Source organism: Taudactylus pleione, unplaced genomic scaffold, assembly GCF_031769625.1.
Source record: "Taudactylus pleione unplaced genomic scaffold, aTauple2 ptg000192l, whole genome shotgun sequence".
Classification (NCBI taxonomy): Eukaryota; Metazoa; Chordata; class Amphibia; order Anura; family Myobatrachidae; genus Taudactylus; species Taudactylus pleione.
In genome coordinates, this window is record NW_028284594.1 from 1,543,233 (window position 1) to 1,558,803 (window position 15,571).

General features: G+C 40.1%; 1 protein-coding gene across 1 annotated transcript in view; it reads right to left on the reverse strand.

Moving 5' to 3' along the window:
- Positions 1 to 5,351: 5,351 nt before the first annotated feature.
- JPH2 (junctophilin 2) overlaps positions 5,352 to 15,571 on the reverse strand; it is a 144,388-nt gene continuing 134,168 nt past the window's right edge. Inside the window, exons 4-6 of the mRNA XM_088476736.1 lie at positions 10,690 to 11,627; positions 8,871 to 8,960; positions 5,352 to 7,199 (exon numbers count right to left, since the gene is read on the reverse strand). Coding sequence (XP_088332862.1) covers positions 8,880 to 8,960; positions 10,690 to 11,627 — 1,019 coding nt within the window. The 3' untranslated portion in view covers positions 5,352 to 7,199; positions 8,871 to 8,879. The remainder of the gene's footprint in view (positions 7,200 to 8,870; positions 8,961 to 10,689; positions 11,628 to 15,571) is intronic.

Consider the following 15,571-nt stretch of genomic DNA (forward strand, 5'->3'; position numbering starts at 1 on the left):
ATAAACAACAAACCTTCCTTTAGCAATAACTATAAACATGGAAACAAACTGTGGACTTCACTTACTGTTTCTAATGGCTACAGTTGTTAAAAACAAGTCTATTCATAACAAGCACCTGTCAAATGGTAGTTTGACTCTCTTAAGCTAGGTAACCACCAGCAGCTCTCTAGGCTGCCACGTGCCCTTCCAGTCATCCTGCAAGACCACATGTAGGATGTATGGTGGCAGCGGAGGTGCCACACCCTAGGCCCTGCATCCTAGGCAGTGGTAGCAATAGCACAAACCTAGTAACAGTCCTGAAAATTCAGGGGTCTATTTATGAACACTAAATCTAGTGAAAACAATTGTTTTCAATGGTAAATTGTAGCGATGTGCACGGCCCCCCGTGTTTTGGTTTTAGCAAAACCACCATCAAGTGTTTTGGCTCAGATTTGGTTATGGATTTCTTTAAAATTGATAAAAACAGCTAAAATCAGGTAATTTGGACATGTTTCGACCTGTTAACATGCATTCCAAAAATCATACTTACCTACTCCTGATTTTTTGGGTAGCTCTCTGCACCCCGAAAGATTGGCTAGTGAAGTGAGCAAAATTGGGAGATAAAAACGGGAATCGTGGGTCCATGGGGAATATATTCGACTCAGATACACCAAGTTCGGGTGTGTTTGTTTTTCAAGAAAACCGAGCCGCACATCTCTTGTAAATTGTGGAGATAAAAGATTTTTGATAAATACATGAGCGATAGAAAATGTTTACTTTCGGCTATTTTTCTTAAAGATGACAAATACCAAATACACACTACAGTCCATTTTTCCTAGAAGTTAATTTACTTGGCTGACTGTGTGAGTAAAGTAGAGCATTAGGAGATAACTCACACAACCACAGGGAGAATATTCAAACTCACACACATCAGGTTTGAGCCCATGATTCCAGCAATATGAGACAGTAATGCTAATATAATATAAATACTAAGGATACGTGACATAAGGGGCCTGACTCTGAACCACACACAATCTGCACGCAATGTCACGTTCGCGTACTTTAACTTTTTTTGTTTTGCAACTGTGCAAGTTCTGAAAACCCTTATGGCACATGTATGACACAGAGTGTATGCACATCAGTGTTGTTGCGATAGTTTCAGAGAGTATCAGAAAAGTGGCGGAAAAGTGATGAGTGTTCCTGGGAGGTGTCTAGAAGTTCATGCATAAATGGCCCATTCAGTGGGCGTAATATGGGAGTGTCATCGGCAAGTGAATGTAAGCGGCTGCGTACCAGATACACAACTGTAAGCATAGTCAGATGGAGAAACTGCACCTGCCATAGGGCTGGTGCAAGTTTCGATTATGCGACCAATGTTGGGGTATAAGGATACACTAATGTATATTATAGTGTGCACGGGCACTAAAAATGGGCAATTGGGCATATCAGTCTTTGCAGATTCGGCTGAACAGATGTACATAGGGGAAGGAGTTTGTAGCAGCAATTGCATAAACTCCCAGTTGGGCAACCTCCAATAGATGCTGCTGCTTGTGCTTTTGCATGTGACTCAGAAGTAGGTCCAAGGTGTGTATTCCTGCTCACCACCTACATCAACAACAGGTGGGGTCGTCTGTCATTCCAATGGGGGACAGGCACTCTCCATTTAAAAATTATTATTATTATTATTATTATTATTATTATTATTATTATTTTTATTATTCTAAAGTTTTGGTCCCGGACGGGGCCTTTAACAAGGACATTGATAATGTCCTTAATCTTTAAATGGAGATTGTCAAGAGAATAGCTTGCTCTCAGCTATAAAGTAATTGTACAAAACTGGATGTAAAACAGTCCCATTTGTTACAGTTCTTGTCATGGAAAAGATCGCTATGTTGACAATCTATAATGCTGCAGGACAGGGAGACGCATCATAAGTATACACCCTTTAATATGTACATACAACAAAAAGCTTTATCAAGACAGAAAGACTTGCATTTAAAGTTTTGTAGCCTTTCAAACATAATGCTAAGAACTTAAAGCAGGATTGCCAGCCTTCAAGGAATTATTCTCATCTTTCATAGGCAGTTTATAATTGGTTTAACTCAAATATTGTTTAATATTGATGAAACTATCAATATTATTTTTTTCTTCTATCTTCATACACTATATTTGCAATAATAAACTCATGTGAAAATACTGTATTAAAGCTGATATCATAACATATAATCGGTGAGCTCTAATGTCATATAGATTGTAAGCTTGCGAGCAGGGCCTTCCTACCTATATATCTGTCTGTTATTACCCAAGTTTTGTTCTATTAATGCTTACAATTGTAAAGCGCAACGGAATATGCTACGCTATATAAGAAACTGTTAATAAATAAAGTAAAAAATAAATTGAGTGCTTATTAGCAAACTGTGTATTGTAAGGAATAGGGCACCCCCTATTGTACATTTTTAATATTACATGTCACCTCTGATTTATATAAATTGCATTAAAGCACTCCGCCTGTGGCTTGTACCTTTATATTATTACGATCCTCTTTGGTGACTTATAATAGCCTTATAATTTACAGTAGAGCATAAATTATTCCATATACAGTATTACATATCTCATTATGACTAATTTAAAGACATCCTTAAAATTAAGAAGACCAGTTTCTTGCATTAACAAATTAAACTTCCTATATTAAATCATACAAAGAGTACTGCCATTAATCCTTTTTTCTAGTTATAAAGAAAACTTTCCTATACAAGTCCATGCTTAATAAATAATCACATTCATGTCTTTCTAAGAGTGCCATTAAGTCTAAAGTATACAATTTGATCCAATGTTAAAATGTATCTTTTAACAGTCACAAATGTATATGTACAGGTTTCCATATCTTTGGCCTCATAAATACATTTGCCATGCAGTTCATTACAGGACATTTGTATGAGAAGGTTCACACTCAGAAAGACTTCAACTTTGCTAAACTCCTGAATATTTTACATGTATATTTCCTAAATGCTGCTTGTAGTGCTTTTGTATTCAGCAAATTAATTTTATGGGCAGGGGTGTATTTATATGGGTGCATGGTGTGCGGTGCACACAGGCACCTGGGTCCAGGGGGGCCCACACCGCACACCCTGCACCCATATTTTCTAATACTTACCTCTCCAAGGTCCCGTGTCGGGTGTCTCAGCCCTGCACAAAATGCCGGAAAATGGCTGCCGCGGGTTCAGTGAGGAATAATTTTTCCAACGACCTGCATATGCGCAGAGTCTACTGCTGCTGCGGTCAGCTGTCAGTCTGCTGCCGGCCGCCGGGGATAGAGGAGGGGGCCCCAGACGGGGAATGCCCACGGGCCCCGTCTTCTCTTAATACGACCCGATTATGGGTTACACTTGTTTGTGTTATACAGGGCAGCCTTCTCTACCAGAATATACGTAAAACACCTAAATTAGGACGACTCCCACAAAAGTAGACATTTCTAATGGAGAACTGTTACCTGATGTAAGGTGGATGAGGATATGATGTGAATTGCAGCATTAAGTCCCACCTACCTCACAAATCACTTATTTACCAATGTTACCCTTTTACACTGTCCTGAGGTGGGTGGTGCTTAATGGCGTGCACATGATAATATAAATATTTGAATCAAGCCCCGGCCATTTCCTCTTTTTCCACCTTGCATCCTGGAAATGATGTAGAAAAAGTGTTATGCTCACTTATCATATAGATTCATATAAAACAAACAGTACAAAATATACAAAGTTGCGAAAAAAATCACATTCATATATTTCTGGGATATGGTATTTTGACAGTGATTCTGATTATTTGTGCTTAAAATTGTCTATTTGCAATAGCTAAAGTAGACATTTGTGGTCTCCAAGGCAAAATGTTGTAAGGGCAGCGATGTAGCATCACTTTTTAAACATTTAGGTTGCAAAAAACAAAGTGGTTACTGAAACAGCTAATAATTATGTAATCCCTCCCCGGTGATCATGTGTCTGCGACATCACGCAATCACCATAGCACTTATAATTAAACATTGGTCTTCTATTAATATTTTTTTCCCGTGACACGGAATTTAATTGTTTACGTGGTCCGGATCTCCCGTCTAAAGTGACAGGAGATTGCGGGCCGCTATTCTATTGCTGCCATTTTTCACGCTGATCGCACCCAAAGTGGTCAGGTTTAGCCGCGTAAAGCAGCTACCCCCAACCAAAGTGCTGGGCGCGACCGAAAAAAGTGATGTTTGGGCACCCAAACAGGTCACTTTTCACACATTTCAGCTCGCTCCCTGCTGGGGCTGCGAGCTGAAATGGAGCGCTGGCAGCTGATCGTGCCCGGCAGGAGCAACAATTGAATAGCTCCGTCGGGCGCGAAGGAGGGTAGAAACAATTGAATTCCGTCCTTTAAGTTTTGCGTCAAATTGTGTTTATTAATGAATTTAACTTATTTACTTTCAAAATATCAACCATGACCTCTTGCAGTTGGGCATACTAGCTGGATATATACCGTACAGGTTAGATTTAAATGTTGTAGCTATAGATTTAAGACCTTTCTCATTAAAATTGTGTTAGTTCTTAGCTGGGAGTTTAATGGGTCCAACTCTGTATAATGAGAATTCAATGATGAACTGAAATTTTAAATACTATGGGTTCAGGATTCCTCAGATTTCTTCCATTAGGAGGTTCACAGAAGACAGTAATCAACAGCAGCTCTGTCTACCTGAACCTGCCAAAGTATGCAAATCCCGCGATCGCATGACAAGACATTAGCACGCCCACTATGTCTTGCCGTGCAATCGAGGTGTGTAGACGCCCACCAGCCTGTCATAAGATGCCCACTTTCCCTTACTAATGCACGTCACCTCCAGGAAGTGTATTCAACAATCGGTAACATCGAGTAACGTCGGACCCATATGCAGCACTTGTGGCTGACCATACCCTACCGCAAGCACTGCGAGTGCTGCAGTGTGTAATTCAGCCATGTGATGTGTATTATGATGCTGTGTCTTAATAATGCACGCCCCTGAAGTGGCGTTAAGACGCACAGACACGCCTGCGTTCACACCACCACACCCCCGTTTCCATCGACCAACCCGTCACCACCCACAAATGGCTCGTCCTGTTACTCATTCTAGCGAGGCGTCTATGTACAGGGTGCGGACGCTTCCCGATTGCATGTCTTGTACACATGCGCACATTGCAAACATCGGCAGGCTATGTGCGAATGCAGCCTAGAGAACGGGTCTGAATCAGGCCCACAGTACATGGAAGGTACAAGGTCATTTTCTTTTTTTTTATTAATTGAACTTCAATCAGAACTGTTTAGGGTGGAAATATCCTTTAAGAATCATTACATAGTTTATATTAATTTCCTCAAAGGACACATGATTTTACCCTGCCTCTATTAATCAGTTATGCTACAAATGGCATTACATTTACAAGGATCCACTAGTGGGCCCGGACCTCTGGCATACACAAATCAATATAAACATAGGCCAATTTATGTATGTTCCCACAAAACTTCCAAATAATTATATCAATATTGCATGTTGTACAGAAATATTTACTTAGAATAGAAACATATGTACTGTAAACATTCATTTCATATCAGCAGTATAATTATATCATAAAACCAGGTATGCGTTCTGCCAATAATCATTGTCATCCTAGCTCTTTTTCATAATCTTGGCTAGACAAAAGGGAGAAAAGCAATTAAAAGTAATGTTTACGATCATTAAGGCAAATGGAGGTCTAAAACCACTTATTATGTACTAATGCATCAAACAAATGGGAGTGTAATGTTTATCTTCTGCTAGCATTACACACTGGAACCTTTCCACTGATAGAAATATATATGTATAACATTATGTTATACTGTACTGTTATAAGTTCTTTGTCCCCTACGGACATGTGAAAAAACAATCAACAAAATCCTAACAAACAACATTAACTGTCAAATATTTTTTTAAAAGCTTACAAGCAATATTATATTATAGCTCATGCAACATCCAATATAGCTGTCTGATCACATGATTTGAGCCCCTGATCAACAAAAGAACAATCAATGGGTTAAAGCAGCAATCCCATTAAAAAGAGGTTTATTTGACATAAATTATTGCAAGCTATAAGAAGAATCTCTGTATTTACCATTTTCCTTGGCTTGTTTCTTCATGCTGCTATTAATGATTTATAATTCTACACAGTGTCATGGACTAGCTTGGCAACCACAGCTGCTTAGCAAATTATGTAGTGAGCTGAGAGGCTTTTGAATATCAGTCTGAGCTCGGTCTGCTCTGTGTACTGTAAATATCCCCACTTCCCTATACATGACATGCTGAGCCTGTGTTTGTGTGCCTAGCAGCCATACTTGGTGACCTCCAGGAGAAAATGATTTGTAGGAGAACCAGTAAGAAAGACAGATACATTTTTAAGGGTACTTAACTTGCTATTTAAAGAAAAAAAAAACTAGTAGGATTGCTGCTTTAATATGCTAAAAGTGCCTTTATTTGATTTATTCATTTATTTTTGGGATGAGAAACGTGTTTACAACTTAAATGTATCTTAAATACCAATGTGCACTTCTGTTAGTATTGTATTGCAGACATTTTTCTAGAAAAAAAGCAGTCACATGCAAAATCTATCTAGAAATCATTTAAGACATGGGGTTGGATTATATGGTGTTATGATTTTATATAGCGTGAAAATGTGTAAACATGTTATCTCCTGTCTAGTTCCTATGACAGTCGATCGCCAACCTATATCCTGCACACAGAAAATAAATAATCAGTAACTTGTCAAAACACAGAAGCTAAACTTGTGCATGGGTTTGAAGTCTCCATGGATCTTGATTTTTAATATGTCCATCTAAAGAAATCCAGAACCCAAGTTTGGCAACAATGTATTTTTGTCTGAGAGCTAGCATTCACAGATAGAATCTTTTTTTATTATTTTTTTTTTCATAGTGATATATCTTAACTTTATATTCTTTCTTTGCAAACTAGACCATTTAACATCTCGGTGTAATGCGACAGCTGAAAGAAGTACAAATCCGCTTGACCTCATTGCTTGGATAGAACAGGCAAATAAGGATCAGTGAAGATACATCAATTGTTCCTTGGCTTCTTTATCACCCATCAAGGCACAAATTGGCTTTTCTCCTGACAACTGCTCATCATCTACCGGAAAGGCCGATTGGAAAATCCACGGATTCGCAATACAAAATTCCTGCATTAGAAAACACAAACCATATGTATTATGCGACCATTAAAGCAAACTTTTACCTTTAATCATCATTACAGGACAAAGAAACACTTTGCTGAAACCATTAGGGGACATAAGTGCATACTTTCCATCATCTTTCCCATTCCCAACATGCATTATTCAAAACTTTAGACAAAATAGGCTCCTCATGAATCCTTCCAAGCAATACCACTGATCATTCACACTTACTCTGATTGGTCAGAATTATTTGAATACAGGAAACCACTTTTGTTCTGCAAATAACACAAGCGTCGTCAAGGACACAATCATGGAACTTTCTCATATGTGTAGGTCTACTGGGAATATATTCCAATAATTGGTTTATTGCATACTGCAATTGAAAGCAAGAAACATTTGGCTTTTATTATTGACTAAAACATTTTTTGTCAAGGTTTCCACACTCTTTTAGGGGGCTATTCATTTTTCATTAAGAGCATGTTACACATGCGGAAACGCTAGTTTCCTACCGGACCAAATCAGTATTGCTCCGGTGCGGGGACAGTTGTTCTGGAAAGCAGCTGTCCCCACAATCCCTAACACTTCTACCAAAGTAGCAGTGATACTTACCATTGGACTCTGTCCAATTGCACATGACTTATTGGGGGTCACGCATGCACTCGGCCGTTGGGCACGCAGTGCAGAGACGATGGAGGGATTGGATTTCTCTTTGCAACCCCAGACCTCCTTCCTATAGGAAGGAGCTAGGCTGCGAGAACCAAAGCCATCTGAAGATGGCATTAGTTCCCGCAGGGAACTCCGAAAACAAAAAGTTTTTGGAGTTTGCTGAATACTAGACAGTACCATTGGGCCACTAATAAAGAATGATCCCGTTACTAAAAACATGTGGAAACTAGCATGTGTAACTATTCCATAATGGATGACGAATAAGCCCTGTTTATGAAAAGTTCCAAAATCTAAGAACAAAATTAGAACAATTGTTTTTCAGGTAAAGCTCTCTTATTATAGTAAAATAAAACGTCTCTCAATCTCTGTTTCTCACTATTCCTTCCTCCCATATATTGTGAGCTCCTGGCATCCACACTAGGAGAATTTTCTACATGAGTAGAGAAGAGCTTAGGGGGTATATTTACTAAAGTGAGAGTTTTTAGAAGTAGAGATTTTGCCTATAACAACTAATCTGATTCTAGCTATTATCTTCTAGAATGTTCTAGTTAAATGTTAAGTAGGATCTGATTGGTTGCTATGGGCAACATCTCCACTTCTAAAAACTCTCACATTAGAAAATGTACTTCTAGGTATCAGAATGTTGCCTATTGGACTGTCACTAGATGAATCACTGCAGCCCACCATTCTGTATGGGGACTTTTAACTTTCAAATTTCTCCAGATTTCAAGCAGGGCACCCCTGGTTGTAACTAAGGAAATTATAGGAAATCCTAGGAGAGATTCCCACAATCCCACTACTCTAGTTGATGGACAAAGAGGTGAAAGGTGGATTTACATGAACGAATATTGGAAGGCTGGTATTCTTCCTTTTTAATTAATAGTAAGTAATTCTCTTGAAAAAGTATACTTTATGTGTAATAGTAGATGTTATTTCCAGAAGAACCTCATAGTCAAAAATAATCTGACAGTATGCGAGGGAAAAAAAGTTTTAATTGACATCAATACTTACTCTTATTTTTCATGTTAGTAGATGTACAAATAGGATGGACAGGCCAATATTCAAAAGTATTACCATGCATATCATGATTGTATCAGGTCTCTGAAATACAGAAAACACAATAGTCACTTGCATTAATCATCATGGATACAATTTACCATCTCTGTGTGGAAGGACGTCCAACCTTTGGATAATAACATTTAAGTTATGTTTATACACTAATGCTGGATACATAAATACACATTTATACTGCATTGTAATGTGTATAGCCCTATTATAGCAGATAAAAAATAAATCAGATCAAAGAGGAACTCAAGTCAAGCAATAGCTCTTCATTTTGAAATACATATGTCCATCAAGTACAAACTTTAATAAATTCTCTTTCATGCAGAGGAAGTTTAATCAAAATCCCAACAACCAACACCATGAAGTTCTTATTTATTATAGTATTTCTTGTAAGAAATGCATCAAACCCATAGTTAAATATTGTGAGTGAATTTCCCTTCACCAACTGCTATAGTAAGAAATTCTACAAATCCACTAGCCCTACAGTGAAGAACAGCTTTCTATGCCGATGGTGAAACAAATGTCAACCTCTTGACCTCTGCACTGTCCCTGTTAGATACAGTTCAAAATGGCTCAGAATTTAACTGAATTCAAACTTTTTGCTGGGATTTTTTTTGTTTAAATTTTTCAACTCACAGTTAAAGCAAAAGATGATAAGATGACAATGATATGTTGCTTGTTCAGACATTATCTATCTATCTATCTATCTATCTATCTATCTATCCAGAGGCATTTCAAGAGAGGAGGGGTCCCAATTGCAGTCTCCATCGCGGGTCCCCTCCTTTCAGTCCGGACTATGTGCCCAGAGTCTATAGCACATAGGCCATTTTCCCTTTACTGCACATGCGCAAACCGACAGGAGATCTTGGATAGAGATAAAGTTGAGAGAGTAAAGTACCAAGCAATCAGCTTTTGTGATAAATCTTCCCCTGTGTGTAAAATGGGTATTACTGGGTGACAAATGGGTGACATTTATGCAAACATACACAAGAGATCTGTCTCATGGGAGTGTCATGAGAGTGTTGTAGACGTGTAGCTAGAATTCAGTGCAGTTCTGAGTCATCTAAACTAAAAAGGGAAGCCTGTGAGTCAGGGATATCTTGCACCTATCAAGGAGCATATTGAAGTGTCAATACTAATAATGACGGTTGCATCGGTGGACAGAAAAACAGTGGGTAGAATGTGTTCCCGTTTGAAGCCACACGGATTGTGGCATTAGTCATATGGCAACTTGCATTAGCTAAGGTAGTAAATCTAGTTTCCACAGCTTCCCTAAAAAATAGCCTTTTTGCGTCCAACTCAGAATCAGACCCTTAGGAGTATACTTACTAAAGGTCGATTTTCATTGATTTTAAATTGATCAAAATTAAAATCGAACTTTAGTAAATATACCCCAAAGTCTCCATGGGTTATTACTAACATTACACAAGCAGTCAATCATCAGAAATGATATTGCACAAGACATATAAAAGCTATTTGCCCATTAGTTTAGTTTTTATGAGTTACTACACATTTCAGCAATGTTAATGAACAATGGGTAGTTATTACAATTGGGAGGAAATCTCATTTAAATATCTTTATGCACTAATTAGTTATGAATGAGTTGTACATGGGTAGTGCACATATTTGTTAAAATATTTTTGCGAGTCAGATCCCATTAAAACTATTATTTTTATCCTAGAACATCTGCAGAGTTTATATGGAAAGTTGGGAGCCCATAATAAAATAGTTGGACAGCCTTATTATAGATTAAACTGCTATTTACCTCTTCAATTTCCTCTTCTGCTTTTGCAGCCGACACAGCTTGAACACCCTTTTTAATAAGGCTTTTAGTTTCAAACTTAGCTAATGCCTTGGACTCAGTCTTGACTGCAGCTTTGGGCTCAGGTTTTTGGGGGACAGCTTTTGTCACTGCTTTGGGCTCTGGTTTTGAGGGCATTGGTTTCTGAACAACCTTTGGTTCAGTTTTCTGGACAGTTTTAGGCTCAGATTTCTGGACTATCTTGGTCTCACTTTTGGCTTCTGCACTTAGTTTATCAACTTTTACATCTGCCTTGACATCTTCACTTGGTTTAACTTTAAACTCTTTTTTAGCAGGTTCTATACTTGTCTTCTGTTCTTGGAGTCTTTGAGAAGGTAAAATATCCTTTTTGTCCTCCTTTAAATCTGGAGTTTTTGTCTCAGTTGGTGTTTTTGGAGATGGGAATGCTTTTTCCTCATAGTTGAGTGGAGGAGTCACGGGTGAGGTCCGTACAGCATAGCTGTGATAGCCCTTATGAAACTCCACATCTTTTTCAGATAATTTTTTGTCTAACCGTTGAAGTGGTTTCATTTGGTTTTCATATTTCCTGTTCACGTCTACAGATGTCGCTTGGTTACTTGGCTTGGCTGGGCTGTTAGACGGGGTGGCAGATGGACTTCCACCATGACTTTCTTCTCCATTCCACTTCCCAGGAGTCAGCATCCTCTCCTTCTGTGAGCTTGTCTTAAGTCTTTTAGCATCTGGAGGTGTTGAAGCCGAAAGTGGTGATGGGGTTCGGACCGGGGAAATATCATCTGTTAGCTTGTCTTGTAATGGGGGACTTTCAGTAGGCGTTACTGGTGGTGGCTCCACATTGGCTGCGCCTGCCTGTTCTTTCAGCTCCATGGGTTCAGCATTTTCTATAATCTCCTGAAGCATTTTTCTCTTTATGTACTCTGGCCCTAAAAATAAATGAAAGAAGAAAAATAGGAATAGTACAAAAGGTTAATATTTTAATTAGTCATGAGTAAAATTTCCGAAACTGTTTTGTAAATTATTGTCCTCATTATGCACTTGGCCACAAAATGTTGCACATATCTCCCATACAACTTGGACTTATTTGCCCTATCCTACCAACCAACACAACATAATGAGCTGATCATCATCATCATCATCATCCTGGTTCTGTTCACAGACTACAAATGCCACGAAATGCAAATACAGTATAGAACAGCATTCCACGGAATTGTATCACCAGAATTTCTCACATCTGCAATACAGCCTGTTCTGTCATTAACTCAATATGCAGGAAAGTCCACTCATCTCTTATTATAATTATGTTGGATTCAATTTTGTAAGCCCTGGGTGTCATATATAGGTTTCATTTTCTTGAAGCGTGTGAGCATAGACACATATGTGAACTTGACATGAACGAACATACCGTATCAGCTCTTTCTAAGTAATAAGGAAGCAACTTCCAAAATACAATTAGTATAGTGGCAGAGGGAACACATGCAATATTTCATTATAGAGATATCGAACTGTAATGATTCACAGGGTAACACAACAGGCTTTGTTTAAAAAGTGCTATTGTATAGGATGCACAGAAGCTGTATGAAAATAGAGTGAAGTGAATTAGTGTATGTGAATGATGGAAGCCATTTTCTGTACTTCTGATTCAGTCAACAAATGCGTTGTTTCTACCTCCACCTGACGGTCATCTTTGTGACCAGGCTCTGATTACAAGCATCATATCTAACACAGAGTTTAAGTTGGTAGCACAGCAAAAAGTAAACTGCATGTCTCGCTTGACAGGATTACAGCTGTGAACAAAATCATTGACAAGTACAATAATGTCTTGCAACAGCACATTCACCCTTTTAGCTAAAGCTTACAGTCACCAAGCAGTGTTTGTGTGATCATTTGTAAAGGTGCTAAGATACAAATTAAAATGTCTGTTTGGTGCCCAATGGATGGATAAGAGAGGCACGATAAAATCAAAGAATAAATAAAACATATTATTTGCACATGCAGCATAAGAAGAACATGGCTAATGAAAAGTAGACTGACTAAAGAGCTAGACAATGATTGCAGACTGTATCCACACCAGTATTCTTACAGATTCCTAACTATGGTCACCATTTAACAACGAAGGCAAATATTGGCAAAAATGTTCATTTAGTATTACTGTCACACTAACAAAAAATTCACTGGTATTTACCAATACTTACCCCTCCGGCGAAGTCCTGCAAAGTCCTTGTCCTTGGCGAGGTCCTCCACTGGGCTGATGGTAGCCTTACACTGCCAGCGACAGGGCTCGGTGTAAAGCACATGCGTGATGTTCCATCTGCGCATGTGCATGACATGGGGACCCGGCAGTGCTGAAGCCGGAAGGCACTGCCGGGTCTTCCTTGCTGGCAATGGGGAGCGCATCGCACTCACCATCTAAAAGATGGCGAGAGCGATGCCTGACAAACAGCAGTAATCTTAAATTACCGCTGTTTGTTAAATAGAGAAAGGGTTGCATAACCCCTTTAGCGAGCGCTAAAGGGGTTATACTTCGTTGTTAAATAGGGGATATGTATCTCAAAATTACTGATGTCAAAATTAAAACATTTTATGTGACACTGCTGATCCAAACAGACCAGCAACCCATCTGCCCAAATAAAGCTAATTAAACCATGAAGAAACACTAGTACACTAGTTAGCAGCCCGTCTAAATGACGGGACATTGTCACGTCCGCGAAAAGTCCAATTTGAGTGCTGAAGGGGGTCACTTTTCGGTAATTTCTGTTCGGTAGCTCAGGGGCTGCAAGTAGAAATATCAACGTCGGCGGCTGTACATGCCCGAACGGAGCAACAATCGAAAATGTGCTATCCCCTGTATAGTACGGCCCCCGTTTGGTGCTGTCCACCTAATAGATCTGTCCTCTGTATAGTGCTTTCCCTTGTATAGTATTACCTTCCTTGTATAGTGTTGCCTCCTTGTATAGTGCTGAACCCTCTATAGTGCTGTCCCCTGTATCGTGCTTTCTACCTAATAGACCTGTCCGTGCGCGCCCGAACGGAGCAACAATTGAATTGCTCTGTTGGGCGCCATCTAGTTGCTGCCGACGCACAACACACTTGAATTCCTCTCATAGAGGTGAGGAGCGTCAGCCTCAATATTGTCGCGGCCATGAAAAGTTCTGTTAGAGTGCTCAAACAGGTAATTTTTCAGTCATTTCTGCTTGCCATCTTGGGGGGCTGCGAGTAGAAATATCAGCGCCGGCGGCTGTGCGCAGTCAAATGGAGCAACAAATGTGTTGCTCCATCAGGTGTCATCTTGTGCCCGCCGGCGCACAACAAACTTGAATTCCCCTCATATAGGTGAGGAGCATGGTCAGCCTTTTATTTATATATATGTATATATATATATATATTAGGGGTGAGTGGGTTCGGATTTCTGAAATCCGAACCCCCCCGAGCTCCCCCGATCCGAGGCCGATCCGAGTCAGGCTCGACTTTTCCCGCCTGACTCGGATCTGAAATCGAGGCAAAACGTCATCATCCCGCCTTCCGGGTCTCGCGGGTTTTGGATCCTATATAAGGTACCCACGTCGGCGACATTTTCTCACTCGGCTGTGGACAGTGAAGAGGGAGGGTGGGAGTTAGGGCTGGCTGGGCTGTGTAGTGTAGTGTAGTGCAGAGTAGTGTTGTGCTGTGCTGCGCTGTGCTGCTGTTGTCCATAGGGGCTGTGTCCACTACTTCAAAGTCCATAGGGGCTGGCTGGACTGTGTTGTGCAGTCAGTTGTCCATAGGGGCTGTGTCCACTCCAAAGTCCTGTGCAGTGTCCCAGTCCTAAAGGAGTGCTGTAGTGTTGTCCAGTGGGTGCTCTGTCCGTCAGGGGTGCTCCCCCCAAGCGCTAAAAAAATATATATTTTTTCTATGTTTGTAAATTGTGTGCGCAGTAGCCGCACGTGCATCAACAAAGTAGTGCCAAGCGTGCGCCTGTGTCATAAGTAAAGGGCCGGCTGGCTTGACCGTTAAAGGGTGCTGTAACCCCCAAAGTACACTCCAAACCAAATAAAAAAATATTTTCTGTGTTTGTGAATTGTGTGCGCAGTAGCCGCACGTGCATCAACAAAGTAGTGCCAAGCGTGCGCCTGTGTCATAAGTAAAGGGCCGGCTGGATTGACTGCTAAAGGGTGCTGTAACCCCCAAAGTACACTCCAGTCCAAACCAAATAAAAAATATTTTCTGTGTTTGTGAATTGTGTGCGCAGTAGCCGCACGTGCATCAACAAAGTAGTGCCAAGCGTGCGCCTGTGTCATAAGTAAAGGGCCGGCTGGCTTGACCATTAAAGGGTGCTGTAACCCCCAAAGTACACTCCAAACCAAATAAAAAAATATATTTTCTGTGTTTGTGAATTGTGTGCGCAGTAGCCGCACGTGCATCAACAAAGTAGTGCCAAGCATGCGCCTGTGTCATAAGTAAAGGGCTGGCTGGATTGACTGCTAAAGGGTGCTGTAACCCCCAAAGTACACTCCAGTCCAAACCAAATAAAAAATATTTTCTGTGTTTGTGAAGTGTGTGCGCAGTAGCCGCACGTGCATCAACAAAGTAGTGCCAAGCGTGCGCCTGTGTCATAAGTAAAGGGCCGGCTGGCTTGACCATTAAAGGGTGCTGTAACCCCCAAAGTACACTCCAAACCAAATAAAAAAATATTTTCTGTGTTTGTGAATTGTGTGCGCAGTAGCCGCACGTGCATCAACAAAGTAGTGCCAAGCGTGCGCCTGTGTCATAAGTAAAGGGCCAGCTGGATTGACTGCTAAAGGGTGCTGTAACCCCCAAAGTACACTCCAGTCCAAACCAAATAAAAAATATTTTCTGTGTTTGTGAATTGTGTGCGCAGTAGCCGCACGTG